We start from the raw sequence: 18,098 nt of genomic DNA on the forward strand, positions 1-18,098 counted from the left end.
AGCCCGGAGCAGTCTGGCTCCAGCCCCGTGGGGAGGGGGCAGAGGAGGCCCCAGTGCCGTGTCCGTGCTCCCAGGCAGGGCAGGGTGGGTGGGTGTCCAGAGCCGGGGTCCGTCGGCGCTCCCAGTCCGTTCCCGGCGGGACTGCGCTGCTCTTCCACGCGGTGACCATGCACGGAGCCGACAGCAGGAGATTCAGACAACATTAATCTTCTAGGATGGAGAGAGATGACTTCACAAGGGATAAATAGAACTTTATTTAAATAAACATTTGTGAACATCTTTATACAAATTACAAGTCCCCACACGAGGCTGCGGCTCCGCCTACGAGCCGAAGCTGCCGGGAGGGCCCTTGAGCAGATCCACCAGGATGTCGAGCAGCTGGCTGTGCTGGTGGTGCAGGTCCCCGGGGATGGCGGCCATCTCGTAGCACAGGCACGTCTCCACCATCTTGGACAGGGAGACGCGGAAGTCGCGCAGCAGGCGGATGGTGTACGAGTCCCCCTCCAGCACCAGCAGGTCGCTGTCCGTCAGCGACACCGTCGCTCGCCAGCCGTCATCTTGGGGAGGGACAGGGTGTGAGCAGGGACTGGGGCTCCCCAGGCAGCTCCTCCCCACACTCAGACTCAACCAGGCTCCCACACACACTGAGCTCTGAGCACACTCTGGGATCCTCCCAGTCTCCCACAGGAGGTGACTGATGGCATTGCCCCCACTGAGCTCGCAGGCCACAGTGACTGCAGCCCTGCCAAAACCCCACAGGCTGGAGGGACACATCCCCAGGGATGTGGGATGCTGCCAGCTCAGCTCCTTCCCCCAGGATGACCAGGCACAGCCCTAAGGCTCAGCTGTGGGGGCTGGCTTTGTGTCCCACCACCTCCACTGCCCCAGCCCAGCAGCCCTGGCAGGCAGGACGTGGCGCAGGGAGCGGCAGCAGCGCTCACCTCGCACGTGGATGTCGGTGTCAGTCATGAGCAGCACGGCCAGCGGGTGCACCTGCGACGAGTCGCGCACGAAGACGCCGCCGTTGGACTTGACGGCCATGAAGTAGGTGAGCCAGCGGCTGTAGAGCTTGGAGGCCTCCCTGCAGGAGCAGCCCTGTCAGCCCAGCCCAGGAGGGCACTGCCCCAGGACCCTCCTCCCCAGCACCCACCTGTTGATGGTGGACTTGTGCAGCAGCACGGTGCCGGCCTTGGTCCGGTACGCGTAACTGTTGGGCTTGAACTTGCCCTGGCGCGTCACCTTGCCTTGTCTCACCTGCCAGGGGAGGGGACTGTCACACACCTGCACCTGCAGCAGCCTGACAGCCACAGCCACCCCTGATGGGGCAGGGGGATGATGTCCCTGCACTCCCAGGAGCTCCATGGGTTAGTGGAGCGTTCCTGGGTGACCACACCTGGCAGGCACCCGGTGCCACCACAAACAGGAGGAGGAAGATGCCACCTCAGGTAGCAAAGAGGAGAGAAATGACACTTCAGTAGCTCCCAAACAAAAATATGAGAACCTAAGCATGGACCCACACAAGCTGGGGTGGCCACTCCTCATGAGTGGGAATCAGAGACAGCACTGGAGCCCATGGCAGAGTCCAGGGCAGGAGGCCTGGCTTGGACACTCACTCCCAAGGGAGCAGAAACTTCTCTGGCACCTCAGCACTTCCCAGTGCCACCTGCTGTGACAGCCATCCCCAGAGAGCAATGGCAGTGCCAGTACCTGGATGAGGTTGGGGTAGAGCCCAGCCATGAGGACGCCCTTGACCAGCTCCTCCTCCTCACTGTACTGGTTACACACGGACGAGGGCATGGTACAGTCGGACGGGGACGACACCAGGAACGCTTCGTAGAGGTTCTCAGAGAACTGCTTGACGAGGCCTGGAGGGAGGAGATAACCCCAGGGATGATATTCAACCTCTCCTTCCCCCCATGGAATGAGCCACCTCAGCAGGGTGTGCGGGGACAGCAGACAGTCCCAAGCCCCATTTGTGTGTCCCTCGGTGTGCAGCACAGCCTGGGGCCGGGGCAGGGCCCGGCTGGCTCAGAACTCACCGTTGATGAAGCGCAGGCTGGGCCCGTACAGGTAGTAGTCCTGCAGGTAGTTGTCCCTGGCGCGGCTGTCCCTGCGCCGCAGCACCTCCTCCCAGCCCGCCACCGCCCGCACGAACGCCAGGTGGTCACTGCCGCTCTCCCGGCTCAGCACGGCCTTGGCCTGGCACGGGGACACACGGGGACACGGGTGAGCCACGGGGACACGGGTGAGCCACGGGGACACGGGTGAGCCACGGGGACACGGGTGAGCCACGGGGACACACGGGGACACGGGTGAGCCATGGGGACACATGGGGACACACGGGGACACGGGTGAGCCATGGGGACACATGGGGACACACGGGGACACGGGTGAGCCATGGGGACACGGGTGAGCCATGGGGACACGGGTGAGCCACGGGGACACATGGGGACACGGGTGAGCCACGGGGACACACGGGGACACGGGTGAGCCACGGGGACACGGGTGAGCCACGGGGACACGGGTGAGCCACGGGGACACACGGGGACACGGGTGAGCCATGGGGACTCATGGGGACACACGGGGACATGGGTGAGCCATGGGGACACATGGGGACACAGGTGAGCCACAGGGACACACGGGGACACGGGTGAGCCACGGGGACACGGGTGAGCCACGGGGACACGGGTGAGCCACGGGGACACACGGGGACACGGGTGAGCCACGGGGACACGGGTGAGCCACGGGGACACGGGTGAGCCACGGGGACACATGGGGACACAGGTGAGCCACAGGGACACATGTGAGCCACGGGGACACATGGGGACACAGGTGAGCCACGGGGACACATGGGGACACATGGGGACACAGGTGAGCCACGGGGACACATGGGGACACATGTGAGCCACAGGGACACATGGGGACACACGGGGACACAGGTGAGCCACGGGGACACATGGGGACACAGGTGAGCCACGGGGACACATGGGGACACATTGGGACACACGGGGACACAGGTGAGCCATGGGGATACACGGGGACACAGGTGAGCCACGGGGACACATGGGGACACATGGGGACACATGGGGACACACGGGGACACATGGGGACACATGTGAGCCACGGGGACACATGGGGACACATGGGGACACACGGGGACACACGGGGACACAGGTGAGCCATGGGGATACACGGGGACACAGGTGAGCCACGGGGACACAGGTGAGCCACGGCAGCCCCAGCCCTGCTCCCCACCTGTGCCCCCAGCCCCGCTCCTCGCCTGTGCCCCCAGGCCCTGCTCCCCACCCCTGCTCCCCCAGCCCCACTCCTCACCTTGTCCACCTCAGCACGGTTCTGCAGGCTGCTGCTGAAGGGGTCCCTGGTCAGGCACGACACGATGACCAGCAGCGGGTGCAGGCAGCGGTAGATGGAGGCCAGCACGATGGCCTTGGCCAGCCGAGGGTCCGTGGAGATCTGCGCCAGGCGTTTGCCCAGAGTGGTCAGGGCTTCCCGCTGGTCCAGCACTCCTGCAGGACAGCCACCCACGTGGCACAGCCATCAGCCCCCAGTGCAGCCACAACAGGGATCTGGGAACTGCCAGGGCTGGCAAGATTTGGGGGGACCTCCAGAAGAGGCACACGGACAGGGGCCTGCAATGAGCCCCAGAAACCCCCAGGTCTAACTGAGCTTAGGACAAAGAAACAGCTGTCACAGGCACAGAACATCAACAAGGCCCAGCCCTGAACTCCAGATCACCACTTCCCTTCCTTCTGCTCCCCACCTCTGAACTCCACATCACCACCACTTCTTCCCTTCTTTCTATTGCCTCCTCTTTATTTTTTTAACTTTGCAAAGTTATCCCCAATTTTTAAGCAAAGCAGTGTGGGATATAAAACAGCACAAGGCATGTGGTTTGGGAAAGTCACTATCAACTGCTATGCCCATCCAGGGACAATCCTGCCCAGTCTGCCCCACAGCAGCCTGTGCCAAGTCCCACCTGCCATGCAGAGACAGCAAACATGTTTCCAGGGCACAGAATTAACTCACCAATCTCCTGCAGCAAGATCACGGCTTCATCCACAGCTTTAATGTCAGGGCTGTCCAGAGCCTTGGAGAGAAATTCAACTGCCTGCAGCACAGCAGGGAAGGAGAAAAGGAAAAGTGAGCCTGTCTGCCATACAGGTGTGAGAGCCCTCAGGAACCCAGCCTGCAGCACAGTTCCCTGTTTGCCTCCAGGGGTGTGAGCTCAGCCCTCTCCATCCCTTCAGGCTTCCAGACTCACTCTGTAATCTCGGGGATCTACACATTCCCTGCTCTGAACTTCCCATCGTGTTTAGCAAAGCCAGAACTCGGGCACTCAGCCCTCTGGGGCTGCAGGAGCCCTGCTCAGTGCCATGCTCACCGTTTTCTCAGGCATGTGGATCTTGGCCTGCACCACCAGGTTCTCCAGGGGCGTGCGCAGGATCTCGGGCACCTGGTAGGTGGGCATCTTGTCCAGGCGGCTGCGCGGGAACAGGTGATAGGCAAAGCCCGACTGGCAGCGCCCGGCGCGGCCGCGCCGCTGCACCACGTTGGACTTGGACACCCACACGGTCTCCAGGCAGGACACCTGGGGGACAGAGGGGTGAGACTGCCACAGCCCTGCCTGCTCCAGCTGTGTGATCCCAGCTGGGATCTGCTCCTGCTGTGCGATCCCAGCTGGGATCTGCTCCAGCTGTGTGATCCCAGCTGGGATCTGCTCAACCTGTGTGATCCCAACAGGGATCTGCTCCAACTGTGTGATCCCAAACTGGGATCTGCTCAAACTGTGCGATCCCAAACTGGGATCTGCTCCAGCTGTGTGATCCCAGCTGGGATCTGCTCCAACTGTGTGATCCCAGCTGGGATCTGCCCCAAATGTGTGATCCCAACAGGGATCTGCTCCAACTGTGTGATCCCAACAGGGATCTGCTCCAACTGTGTGATCCCAGCTGGGATCTGCTCCAGCTGTGTGATCCCAACAGGGATCTGCTCAACCTGTGCGATCCCAAACTGGGATCTGCTCCAGCTGTGTGATCCCAGACTGGGATCTGCTCAACCTGTGCGATCCCAAACTGGGATCTGCTCCAGCTGTGTGATCCCAGCTGGGATCTGCTCCAGCTGTGTGATCCCAAACTGGGATCTGCTCAAACTGTGTGATCCCAGCTGGGATCTGCTCAAACTGTGTGATCCCAGCTGGGATCTGCTCAAACTGTGTGATCCCAACAGGGATCTGCTCAACCTGTGCGATCCCAAACTGGGATCTGCTCCAGCTGTGTGATCCCAACAGGGATCTGCTCAAACTGTGTGATCCCAAACTGGGATCTGCTCCAACTGTGTGATCCCAGTCTGGGATCTGCTCCAACTGTGTGATCCCAGACTGGGATCTGCTCCAACTGTGTGATCCCAAACTGGGATCTGCTCCAACTGTGTGATCCCAGTCTGGGATCTGCTCAACCTGTGTGATCCCAACTGGGATCTGCTCCAACTGTGTGATCCCAAACTGGGATGTGCTCCAACTGTGTGATCCCAACTGGGATCTGCTCAAACTATGTAATCCCAGACTGGGATCTGCTCAAACTATGCAATCCCAGACTGGGATCTGCTCAAACCCTGCAATCCCAGACTGCTTTGGGCTGGAAGGGACCTTAAATCCCATCCAGTGCCACCCCTGCCACAGCAGGGACAACTCTCACTGTCCCAGGCTGCTCCAAGCCCCATCCAGCCCAACCTTAAACACCTTAAATGATTCAGGGGCAGCCCAACTTCTCTAGAAAATCCATTCCAGCCCCTCCCCACCCTCACAGCCAAGAATTCCTTCCCAGTATCCCATCTAACCCTGCCCTCTGGCAGAGAGAAGCCATTCCCTCTCCTCCTGTCACTCCAGGCCCATACCCAAAGCCCCTCCCTTTGCCATCTTTCCACCCAGCCAAGAGAATTCAGACTCTCACGGCTGAGGAATGGTCCCAAAGGGCCAGGGAAGCCTTTCCCACTCTCCTGCCTCTTGCAGTGCCAGTCTCTGTCCAGCAGCAGCTCCGGGGTTGTGTGGATGGGACCCAGATGCCACCTGCTGGACACCTGTCCCAGGCCCCATCCCAGCCCTGCCTCGGGGTCTGACTGTGAGCTGGGATAAAACTGGGCAAATTCCAAAGGTACTGGGGTTTAGACCAGAACTGCTCCAAGATGTGAATGGCCCCCTGGCCCTGGGAGATGATGTTCCAGAATAAGGGCAGAGGGATGCAGCCAGATTTCCTTTTCCTAACAGCAACAGCAACACAGCTGCCTTCACTTTGCTGCAAAGGTGCACAAACAAGAGCTGGGCTCAGGGCCCAGCATTGCCAGGAATGGGCCTGGGGGCAGCAGATCCCCTCAGAAAGCTGAGGAACAGGGATTGGGCCAGGAGAGCTGGAAACAAGAGCAGGATCTAACAGGTCAGGGCTTCCCTGCGAGGGCCAGCAAGAGGTTTTTGATTAAATCATAGAAAAAGGCTGAAAGCAGAAAAGCTACCAGTGTTCTATGGTGAAACAAGAGTTGGATAGGGAGCCTTAAATTTGTTTGAAAAAACTCAGAATTTGATGAGGAGCCTGGACACAGCAAACACTGCTGAGGAGTCAAACCTCCCCAAACAACACAACACAAACACCTGTGTCCCAGGGGCCAAACTGGAACAGCTCCACCATCCCATTAATGCACCTCCAGTGCTCCTGTGAGCACAGCCCCCAGCTCCAGTGTCCCAAACCAGCCAGGGCAGCAGTACCTTGGTCTTGAGGTCGTAGCGCTCCTCCTTGTGCGTGCCACTGTCCACCACGTGCACGATGTCGTTGATGGTGATGGAGGTCTCTGCAATGTTGGTGGCCAGGACAATCTTCCTGACACCTGGTGGAGGCCTCTGGAAGATGTTCTGCTGGTCCATCATGGGGATGTTGGAGTGCACTGGGAAATTAAATCAGGGTCAGAGCTGCCCAGATGAGCTTCTCCCTGTACTGTCACCTCCTGCTTCCAGAAATGGGGCAGAAATGGGGACACCAGCTGCCAGTGGTCACAGCCAGCAGCTTCCTGCCAGCCAGAGCCCAGGGAAAATATTCCACAAGTCATTTGGGAAGGCCTCAATTCAGCTGCTCCAACCTGTGGCTCAGCAGCAGCAGGAGATCTGCTCACCTCCTGTCCCAGAGCATGCTGGCACCCCAGGAATATCCCTGGCAGGAATGGAACTCCCTCCCACAGTCCAGTTCTGCAGCTGCCCCTCAAGAGTCCCCTGGGAGAGGGGAATGGGAATTCCCACTGCCACTGACTCTGTCAGGAGTGGCTCTCAGTGAGGGCCTGTGGCTGCCCTGTATCCCAGCTTTGCCCTGCCACAGCTCAGCACCATGCAGGAATTGCTGGCAGAGGAGAGCAGGCACATCCCACCAAACCACACCTGCACTTATTAACAGCACAGCTGCTCAAAGCTCTGCCCCTGCCTGGCCTGGCTTGACACTGAATAGGCAGAGCTGCTAAAAACAAATAAAAAATGCCAAAACCCTCAAGAGTTTTGCAGAGCAAAACTGGCTTTTGTTGTGAATTTCCTCCTGGGGCAAGGAATGTTAAATGCACTGATCAAAGCTGAGCTCTAGGGTCCACCTGCATCCCACAGAACAGGTCCTGAGATCTTTTTTTGCAGGCTCAGCGTGCAGCTACAGCAGTGCAGAACTGAGCTGCCTTCCCTTGCCTAATTCCAAACTGCTGGAGGCAAATGGGAAGCCACTCTCTTTGATCACACACAGGAGTTACTCAGCCTCTGCTAGGAGGAGTTACTCACACTTACCACACACCACCACACAGCTGGGACATCAAAGCTCACCAGCTCTGTAGCAGAGCAAAGCTGAAGGGGCACATCAAGCCAACTGTCCCAGATTCTCCCCAGTGCTGGGAGAAGGGGCTGGCCCTGCTCTCTCACCTGGCAAGACGAGGTAGCGGCTGTTCTGTGAGCCCAGCATCTCCAGCAGCCGCTGCTGCACCCCTTTGATCTCCTGCCAGCCAGGGAGGAAGCACAGGATCCCACCTGGAACACACAGGAGTTCAGAACACACAGCCTCAAAATGCTTTTCCCCAGTAAAGACACACATTTCCAGGGCAGAAAGCAACCAGAGTTTGACAGTGAATGAGCTTTGAAACACTTAAATGTCCTGGAAGTCCCCCCAGAGTCCTGCCTTCTTCCCAAACACTTCACCTTCCAGGCAAGGGTATTTGACAGGGATGGGGCTCCAATACTAAAGGTAACTGTGCAGCACAAGGCTGCCAGGGCTGGAGCACAGACAAATCCTGGAGCAGCTGCCCAGGACACTGAGGAGCCCAACCCTGTCTTAGCTGGTAACTCAGAATTTGCTTGTGCCACATGGCTGAGAACACCTGGATGAGCAGGAATTCCAGGAGGCCCTGCAGGAGAGGCTCAGCACTGTGGTGTCTCTGCAAAGGCTCAGGAGGGGCTCCCTTTGTCTCCCCCCAGCAGAAGAAGAGCTCAGGGCCAGGCAGGACCCACCTGGCTCTCCGTGGGCGTCGATCTGCAGCACGAGGTCGGTGATCAGGTCGAGGTCCAGGACACACTCATCGTCAGATTGCTGGGTGGGACAGGACAGGCAGGTCAGGGGCTGCCAGCACAGCACAGCACAGCACAGGGCACCCCAAAGCACCTTCTGCACACAGCAAATGCCTGCCCTTGGACAGCCTGCCCAGGGCTGCAGCCAGGAGCCTGCTCTGGTCACAGCTGCTGCCAGCTCCCCTGCTCTGCAGAGAGAATGCACAGTGCCTCCCCACTGTCCAGATCTGGGCACCTCTGCTGAACAGCACCTCAAATATAACAAAACTCCCATGAGGTTTTTGTGGACAAAACTGCCACATGCATCTGGGAGTTCAAATCTATCAGGCTCCAAGCAGCAGCTTCTGTAGCTCTCAGGAATTTGGAACAGACCATTAAAGCTCAGATAAAATCCCTGCCACGACAGAAACAGGAAGAATGCCCTGGAGGCAATGGGAAACCCCAAGCGAGTTTGCTGATGATCCAGGACTGGGAGAAGTGGCTGATACTCTAGACACTTGCTCAACTACAGGGAGGGATCTCTCTCCAGGCTGGAAAACTGGGCTGACAGACTCCAGACCAGCTGGTTGGACCAGAAAACGTCTGGAGATGCTGGCCAACCTCTGTGACTGTGTGACTCCATGACCCACCGCTGGTGTAGGATTACCTGAGCACAGCACACGTCTGGAGGGCATTTTCCAGAGGGTTGGACCAGCTGCAGAAAGCAGCAATCAGAGAATTCAGTCATGCAGGATGGTGAGGACTGAGGTAACAGTGCTGGAAGCCACAACCATCCCAGTCCTGGGCCAGGCTTGCCCAGGGTGTGCAAACATTCAACTCTGTGTCTGTGTACACACAGCAATGAGCTCTCAGCCTACTCAGACATCCAACTTTCCATTAAAAGGAGGCAAAAGCAACTTGACCCCAATGTGAGGCCATTTTATGCAAAATTTCATCAAAATACTCTGGGGTTCTACTAAGCTGACATCACCTCAGGAGGACTGGTATGGAATTAAAGCTCAGCAAAGGGTCCAACAACCACAGGGAAGCAGGAGCAGTGGCAGGCCCCAGCTGTCCCCCTGCTGACAGGCCACAGGGCAGTGCCCCATGCAAGGGGCTGCGCACCCACCTTGATCTCGTAGTGCCGGTGCCGGTGCCGGCCCAGCTTGGCCAGGATCTCCTCCAGGTAGTATTCCTTCACCGGGTACATGAAGCCCGGCACCTTGACCACGGGGCAATCCCCAAAGTAGTGGGAGAAGCGCTGGTTGTCCCCCGTGGCGCTCATCAGCACCAGGCGCAGGTCGGGGTTCAGCTTCTGGATGCCTTTGAGCAGGATGAGCAGGAAATCCGTGTTCACGTCCCGCTCGTGCACCTCGTCCACCACCACGTGGCTGACGCCCTCCAGGCTGGGGTTGCCCTGCAGCTTCCTGAGCAGGATGCCCACGGTGCAGAAGAGCAGGGCCCCTCCCCGGGCGGGGGGTTTGCTCTCCAGCCGCACCTGGTAGCCCACGTTCTTCCTCATGTTGGGCCCCAGCTCCTGCGCCACGCGCTGCGCCACCGAGATGGCGCTGATGCGGCGCGGCTGCGTGATCACCACGTTGCAGCGCGCGCCGCGCCCCTCCAGGATGTAGTGCTCCAGCAGCAGCTGCGGGATGCGCGTGGTTTTCCCGCAGCCCGTGTCCCCCGCGATCACCACCACCGGGTTCTGCTCGATGGCCGACAGGATGGTGTCCTTGTGAGGGTCCACCGGCAGCGGGTGGCTCTCCTGCCACGAGGCTCCTCTCCTTTTCCACAGGGCCAGCAGGTTCTGGCTGAGGCGCACTTCCTCGGCTTCCAGCATGGGGATGTAGGTTTTGCCCGTGATGGCGTCGCTGATGGCGCCCGACTCCTTGGTCAGGTTCATCATGTCGTCGGCAATCCGGGGCCTGGACTCCCTGATGTCCACGGGGTACTGGCACAGGGGGAGAAGTGGGCAAGGACAGCAAGGTTAGTACTGGTCCTGAGAAGGACAGAAAGGAACAAGTGCCTGGAACAGACTCAGCCAGCCTGGCTCGGCCACAGTCTCCTCAGATCTTGCTCTGAACTGAGGTTTTTCAAAGCGAGAACTAATTTGGGCAGCCCCCTGTGTGCTCCTGGCTGCATTCCCTATTTCAGGAGGGGTATTAGTGCTGCTGCCTGAACCGACAGGCACAGACCAGTGACTTCAGCTCTCCAATGCAACAGCCCCTCAAAGACAACTTCTGGAAACTATCAGGTTACACCACCACCCAGACACATAACTTATGTAAAACACAAGCTTTGGCTAAGCCAGAAATATTTTGTCTTGGCAAAAGAAAAAACAGAAGTCCCACATCCCACAGGAAGAGCTACAAGGAGCAACAGGTCAGGAACTGTCTAGAACACAAATCAAAGCACTGGCTCAGATGTTCACGGGATTAAAAGTTGCTGAACTTTTAATCACTCACAACTTTTGGATTCAACCTTAGGAACCTCAGAGTCCCCCAAAAGGGAAGGCCACTGCCCTTCCCCAAAGGGCAGCAGAGACTGATCAGGTTTTGTGGCAACAACCAAACCACGAATTCCCCCAACGTTTTGACAGGAAGCTTTCAAACACATCCAATTCCTGGAGTGCAATGGGATCAGGCAAAAGGGATGCTCAGGGGCTGAGCCTTACGTGGTTCAGGTAGTTCTCAATCTTGCGCAGGGTGGCCTCAGGGACTTTGATGTGGCAGGGCTTCCTCTGGTTCTCGCCCAGCTCCCGCAGGGAAGTCATGTTGTACATGGCATGGCTCAGGGGGTTGTTGTTCTTGTCCACCAGGCCAAGGCTCTGCAGGGAACAGGCAAACAGCACCACCAGGTCTGAGGCTGCTCACACCACGGGCTGGGATACAGAGCACTTGGATCTTATGTTTGGATAGGCCAACTCCTCACCATCCCAAATCCATCGATTCCTGCTTTTCTTGCCACAGCAAGAACCCAGCCATGATCCCACTCCAGCTCTGGAGAACCAGACACACCAGCTGCCCTGACACTACACTTGCAAGGTCTCACACAGAGCCGTCAGAGGAACAGCAGCCATGACCACAAAACCCTCTAGTGGAGTCCCTGCTGTGCTTCTGGCGTGCTGTGAATCCCAAGGTTTGGAAATACATGCTCATTAAGCATTAGCTCATTACTCAAGTCAAAAATCAGGAAGTTTTATCAGGCTCAAACCCAGCGAGGGAGGCAGAAGGAGCCTGTAGCCACAGGCACATCCCCAGGGCTGCAGGAGCCAGGGGCACTCACCTTCAGCTTCTGACAGGCCAGAGCTGCTGCCTTGTTCTCGGCCTCCACCTTGCGCCGGCCCTTGGCAGCGAAGGTCATGGGGCAGGGCCAGCGCAGCGTCAGCTTGCAGATCTTGGTCTTGGTGCCCACGGTGCGGAACTGCATGTACTCCTGCAGGGAACAGCCCCAGCTCTGAGGGACAGCCTGGGCCCAGGGGGAGCACCAGCCCCTGCCCTCCCCTGCACAGACACCCCAACAACCCCTCCCTGTGCCTGGCAGCGCTGGCCAAACCTCCTGGAGCTCGGGCAGCCTCAGGGCAGTGCCCATTCCCAGGGAGCCTGGGCAGTGCCAGCACCCTCTGGGGGAGGAACCTTTCCCTGAGCTCCAGCCTGAGCCTGCCCTGGGTCCTGTCCCTGTCCCAGGTAGCAGAGATTGAAGCTGACCCTCAGCTCCTGAGCTCTGCTCTGCCCCAGCTGAACCAACCCAGTGACCTCAGCCACTCCTCCTGTGGCCCCTCTGGACCTCCCACCATGGATTTTTTTTGCTGGATTTAGATTTTGTTGGATTTTTTTTTTAATGGAGCAATAGAAGAAGGTTACTGCACTGAACTCCACCCCGCAGCTCACAAGGTGCTGTCTAAGCCAAAGTGAGAGCAGACAGGTGTGGGGAAAATCCTGAGAGCCTGAGGGTGGAGCTCAGCTCCTTTCTGCTGAGCACACCAGCTCTGGGAGGTGGGTGACACATCCCAGGAAGGAGGATCACTGGATACAGGCAATAATTGAGTTGTGGAAAGATTCTATCAGCACAGAAGTTACACATTGCTCCCAGCAACACAAACTTGTGCTTGTTGCAGGTATATGGGGAAAGGAAACCTTAGAAAATACCTCCTTCATTCAGATAGCAGCTCCTCCACTGCCCTGGCCTCAGGAGCAACATTCCTCACGGTTCTATTAAGACATTCCCTCAGTTCTCACCACAAAGTCTTTTCTTTGCTGTTCACACTGATTTCTCTAGGCCTGGTTTTAACTTCCCTCCTCTCCCCAGTTCTGCTGCCCAAAGAAAACATCCAAAGTGATTCCAGCTGGAGCTTCTGAGCTTCCTCCCTGGCAGAGGTCAGACAGCACCTTACCTTGACTGTGGAGGAAGAGGTTGCAATCTGAATCACTTGGGCCAGGAGGTTTTTGGGAAGTGGGAACTGCGTCAGGGCACGGATGGCGGTGTTGTCATCTGTCATTTCAATGGAACTCCCTCCTCGGCTGCATGGGACATGAGCAGAGCTGGATGTACAAATGCCCACCTGTGCTCACCCCCACCTCACTGCAGGAGTGCTACTGAGCTCTCAAACTACTCAGCTGAAGCCCAGGGAATTCTGGGCATGGGCAGAGTCCAGCTGCCCCTTGCTACTAAAACCTGTCAGACACAACCACCCAGCCCAGCAAAGCCACCTTCTACAGAGGGCTCAAACCTTTACAGCAAGGCTACAAACCAGATGGCATCAACAGATCAAAACAGATTTAATTAATAAATAATTCTGAATTAAAAAACCCCATCACAGAAATAGCCACCATCACCTACATCTCTTACAGATCTTGGGACACAGATTTAACATTGCCCTCAAAACCAGGATGGTCAAAACGTCTATGTGCACCACTGCTGGGGATGGAAATGGTTCAGGCACAGAAGAACCAGGCAGGTAACAAGACTGGCAGCAGCCTCTCCAGAGGGCAGAGCTGCAGAGGAGAAGTCTGAGGTACAAGAGCAGCCTGCCCCACTATTCCTCTGGCCCATCTGAAGCAAAACCCTCCCTCCCTCCCCTGCCCTGCCCCTCCCAGGCACACCCACCTGGGGTCCCTGCCCGGGGTCCGTGCGTCCTGCTGTGCCATGGGCAGGTAATCCGAGACATCGATGGCCTCCTCCTCCAGCTCCCCTTCCTCCAGCTCGCCCTCCTCCAGCTCCCCCTCCTCCAGCTCCTCCCTCCTCATGGCCTTGGGCATCCTGCCCTGCTCCATGGGCTGGATGGCCTCGTCGGGCTCCATGCGGCGCCAGCAGGTGGACAGGTCGGCGAGGGAGGGGCCGGACTTGGAGCGCCACTTGCCCTCGGGGCACCAGCGCTCGTCGGGACAGCCCAGCTGGTCGGCCAGCAGCCGGTACTTGGCGGCATCAAACAGCTCGTTCCGGGGGCCCAGCAGGCCCCAGCCCTGCGGGAGAGACGGGGCAGCTCTGGGATCCCCCACCCTGCAGCTCTGGGAACTGCCCCTGCAGCTCTGGGATCCCCCACCCTGCAGCTCTGGGAACTGCCCCTGTAGCTCTGGGATCCTACACCCTGCAGCTCTGGGATCCCCCACCCTGCACCTCTGGGATCCCACACCCTGCACCTCTGGGATCTGCCCCTGCAGCTCTGGGAACTGCCCCTGCAGCTCTGGGATCCCACACCCTGCAGCTCTGGGATCCCCCACCCTGCAGCTCTGGGAACTGCCCCTGTAGCTCTGGGATCCTACACCCTGCAGCTCTGGGATCCCCCACCCTGCACCTCTGGGATCCCACACCCTGCAGCTCTGGGATCTGCCCCTGCAGCTCTGGGAACTGCCCCTGCAGCTCTGGGATCCTACACCCTGCAGCTCTGGGATCCCACACCCTGCACCTCTGGGAACTGCCCCTGCAGCTCTGGGATCCCACACCCTGCAGCTCTGGGATCCCCCACCCTGCAGCTCTGGGATCCCCCACCCTGCAGCTCTGGGATCCCACACCCTGCAGCTCTGGGATCTGCCCCTGCAGCTCTGGGAACTGCCCCTGCAGCTCTGGGATCCCCCACCCTGCACCTCTGGGATCCCCCACCCTGCACCTCTGGGATCCCACACCCTGCACCTCTGGGATCCCACACCCTGCACCTCTGGGATCCCACACCCTGCACCTCTGGGATCCCACACCCTGCACCTCTGGGATCCCACACCCTGCTGGAGATGGCAGGGCAGGAGCTGCCCCCTCATTCCCCACACAGAGAAATGAGGAAAAGCACTTTCAGGAGGGACTTTCTGTCCCCACAGGAATCTGGTCCCTGGCCTTCCCAGGGTATGGCTCTCAGCCCCACACAGCTCCTTTCAATGGGTGGGCCAGGATTTATTGGGGTTGTACAAACTCTTGGCTAAATTTAGCACCCTCAGAGCAGGAAATGTATCTTTTTGGGAAGGCTAGCCTGAACCAGCATAATGTGGGATAATACAGGTGAGAATTCAGGGAATAGTTCATCTCCTTCCATTTCCCAGGAACAGTTATTTGTTCAAGCAGCAGGAAAATGTCCCTAACCCATCAGGTTCTGAAGCAAGCTTGCAGTAATTAAAAACTCTCCCACCATCACCATTTAGGACTGAACCTTGCAGAAAGCTCCAGCCATATCCAGAGTGCAGCACACACCATTTCAAAATTACCAGACTGCTGCAACAACTGCTAGCTTTAATTTTAATAAATTAGAAGTTACAGCTTTAGGTTATTTAATGGCCCTGTATTAGACAAAGCTGTATTATTTTGTGCTGTGGGAGTGCCTAAGACACCAAAGTTCACCTGGCTCGCTGCTTTACTCAAACCTTCTGTATTCACTCTCTGCACTAATTAGACACTATTAATTTTCCTGAACTTGATGACTTTTTAAGGCAGCATTTGTAGCTCTTTCTATAGCTGTGATCACACAAGGCCTCCCATCACAAGGGTCTTCTGCCAGGTTCCAGTTTAGCTGGCAAAGAAAGATTTGCATGTTCAATCTGTGGTTCAGGGGGTTGGGTTTTGGTTTAAGTTCTAAAGTACACTTCAGCCATTTCTAAAATTTGGGGAAAATCTATCAGTAGGGTATTTTTCTTCCTTTGAAAACTTCCAGGGTCTCAAAGAAAACAAAGAACTGGACTAGAGAGAATAAAACCAGGATGTATTCCCAGAGAATGCTGACGGAGTGAAGTGAAATGAAGTCAGTGAGTGAAGCAAATTTTGCTGATCACAGGATTACAGGATCAGCATAAGCAGCTGAAGAAGCTGAGTTTTCACCCAGCCCTCCTGAATTTCTGAAGGCTGGCTATTTCCTCACACAGCATTCTGATCTACCAGCAAATCAAAAGCTGTGGCACTGCCAGAGCATCCACAGCACCCCCTGAGCACAGAGCTATCCCTGCTCCACTGCACAGATCAACAGGAAACTCCAGAATCTGCCTCACTTGCTCCAGGCAACACAGAACAGCCAGGGGCAGAGCTGAGATAAAACTGTATCTTTTTCTCAGCTATAAAACACCTTCAAGAGTGACCTTTATAGTTTTACTGTGCCTGTTTGATCCTGGCTGCACACACCCATTTCCAGCCATAAGTAAGTGCCAAACAAAGTCTAACCGTAGAGTAACAGTAAATTACAACAGGTAATTGCCACACTGGCTTTGATGAAGAGGAAACAGGAAGGTCCTACAGCTGCACTGGCAGAAGTGGGAGTTAGTGACAGTAAACCTACCTGAGGAAACAACTTTCTGTAGATGCTGAGACTAAGGAGCTGACTAAGGTCCAGGACTAAAGGAACAGACCAGGACTACCTGAAGCAAGGAGGATTTTAAGCTCACATGGATTCAGCCTCAAGACTTCACCCTCTGACTAAGAGAGGGGCCAGCAAAGGGAGTGCCCAGCAGAGGAAGAGCTCCATGAGCAGCCAGGCTGGCTGCACTGTGCAGGAGGCTGGCCAGGCTGAGCCCAGCTGAGCTCACCTTGAAGAGCTGGCACGCCGCAGCCGCCGCCTGCCGCTCCGCATCGATCTTCTTGGTCCCATAGCCCTCCACCTCCACGTTCTTCGGCCACTTTATGTGCAGAGTGACTTTCTGAAAGGCAAGGACAGCCACAGGGTGAGCCAGGGCAAGCTCTGCCCTCCCCCAGAGCTCACCCACTCCAACCATCTCTGCACTCCAGGCACAGAAGAGAAATACAGAACAAAACAGTGAACAAAGCACTTGGTCCCTTCATGGGACGCTCCACCCCAGGAGCTCTGAAGGAAAAGGCTGAGCAGGGCACAGAGGAGCTGCAGGGCTGAGCTCCAACAGCCTGTGGTGTCACAGCATGTCAGGGATAAATGTCAGCAGGTCATTACAGGAACAATTCCATGCCAGGGCTGTCCCTCTGCACACTGCAGCAGCCCTGGAGCAGATCCCCTCTCCAACACCTCCCAGCTGCCACAGCAAGGAAATCTTCCCAAGTGCTTCCTCACTGCAGTGGAAGCAGCACAGCACTGCCTCAGCTCCCAGCTCCAGCCCTACACAGGCACTGGCACAACTGCAGCCCCACCACAGCTCTGCAAGGGAGCACTGAAATCCTGCACAGGCAAAGAATGCTGAAAGCTGAACCTGGCTCTCTTCAGAGAAGTGCTCCAAACCAAGAGCTTGCTCTGCTGCCAGCCCTGCAGGTGCCACAAGGCTCCACGAGGGAAATGCCCAGGGAATTCTCTGCTGCTCCTGCAGCAGGGATGAAAGGCAGCAGTGGGTCTGCTGGGAAAGCCCCACCCTCAAGGCTGGAGCACAGGCTGCTGGTCTCCAGCACCTGCCTGGCTGCCTTCCTGCCCTGAGCCTGGCTCTGGAGGGAATTGCTATGCATTCTGCCTCAGGGCTCTGCCTGGAAAGCACAGACCTGCTGGGAAAAAAGGTGCTCAGGAAAGCCAAGTGCCCACAGACCCCCTGTTCACATCCAGCAAGAGCTCTCCAGGCTCTCACCTGTCCTGTTCAAATCTGCTGGGTTGTTTTTTATCAGTGAGACAACCCTCACTTTTTTCTCAGGGCTCCTTTATCTCCTTTTTTGTTTTCCTGGTTTAATTTTTTGTTTTAATCTTAAATTACTCTCCACACTAATATATTTAAGTGCTGGCAAGAATGGGAACCAATTATGCAAACTAAAGCAATGAGGCACTGCCTGGGGTATTCCAAATTTTAGGGATGAGGCACTGGCTATGGTATTCCAAAATTTAACTTGGGAAACTGCACTACTGCTTGAGAAAGAGCAAGAAAAACAAACCACTAAGAACTCTAAAGTAATGTTACTAATGTATCCCTTAAAATCCAGGGATGCTTAAAAAGGATGTGACAATAAAAACTGTCTGGGAAGTTTTAGACAGAATGTTACTGGAAAATGCTAATCCATCAGAACTGAGTCTTTTCCTGGAATGTAGGTTACAGTTAAACTTCAGCTGGAAAGGGCTTTGAGCTCTGGAATGGAACTGGTGTGACAGGAGGAGGCAAAGCCTTGACCATGAAGC

General features: G+C 56.7%; 1 protein-coding gene across 3 annotated transcripts in view; it reads right to left on the reverse strand.

The window, feature by feature from the left end:
• Window positions 1-230: 230 nt before the first annotated feature.
• DHX30 (DExH-box helicase 30) overlaps window positions 231-18,098 on the reverse strand; it is a 32,675-nt gene continuing 14,807 nt past the window's right edge. For all 3 annotated transcript variants that reach the window (XM_056485950.1, XM_056485948.1, XM_056485949.1), the window contains 17 exons: window positions 16,567-16,677; window positions 13,679-14,034; window positions 12,966-13,092; window positions 11,858-12,007; window positions 11,247-11,399; window positions 9,702-10,523; window positions 8,537-8,615; window positions 7,955-8,059; window positions 6,776-6,951; window positions 4,403-4,609; window positions 4,048-4,129; window positions 3,334-3,527; window positions 2,040-2,199; window positions 1,708-1,865; window positions 1,151-1,254; window positions 942-1,081; window positions 231-557 (listed from right to left, as the gene is read on the reverse strand). In XM_056485950.1, the coding sequence (XP_056341925.1) occupies window positions 322-557; window positions 942-1,081; window positions 1,151-1,254; window positions 1,708-1,865; window positions 2,040-2,199; window positions 3,334-3,527; window positions 4,048-4,129; window positions 4,403-4,609; window positions 6,776-6,951; window positions 7,955-8,059; window positions 8,537-8,615; window positions 9,702-10,523; window positions 11,247-11,399; window positions 11,858-12,007; window positions 12,966-13,092; window positions 13,679-14,034; window positions 16,567-16,677 (3,360 nt within the window). In that variant the 3' untranslated portion in view covers window positions 231-321. The remainder of the gene's footprint in view (window positions 558-941; window positions 1,082-1,150; window positions 1,255-1,707; window positions 1,866-2,039; window positions 2,200-3,333; window positions 3,528-4,047; window positions 4,130-4,402; window positions 4,610-6,775; window positions 6,952-7,954; window positions 8,060-8,536; window positions 8,616-9,701; window positions 10,524-11,246; window positions 11,400-11,857; window positions 12,008-12,965; window positions 13,093-13,678; window positions 14,035-16,566; window positions 16,678-18,098) is intronic.

This window comes from Oenanthe melanoleuca, chromosome 2, assembly GCF_029582105.1.
Source record: "Oenanthe melanoleuca isolate GR-GAL-2019-014 chromosome 2, OMel1.0, whole genome shotgun sequence".
In the NCBI taxonomy this organism is placed as follows: domain Eukaryota; kingdom Metazoa; phylum Chordata; class Aves; order Passeriformes; family Muscicapidae; genus Oenanthe; species Oenanthe melanoleuca.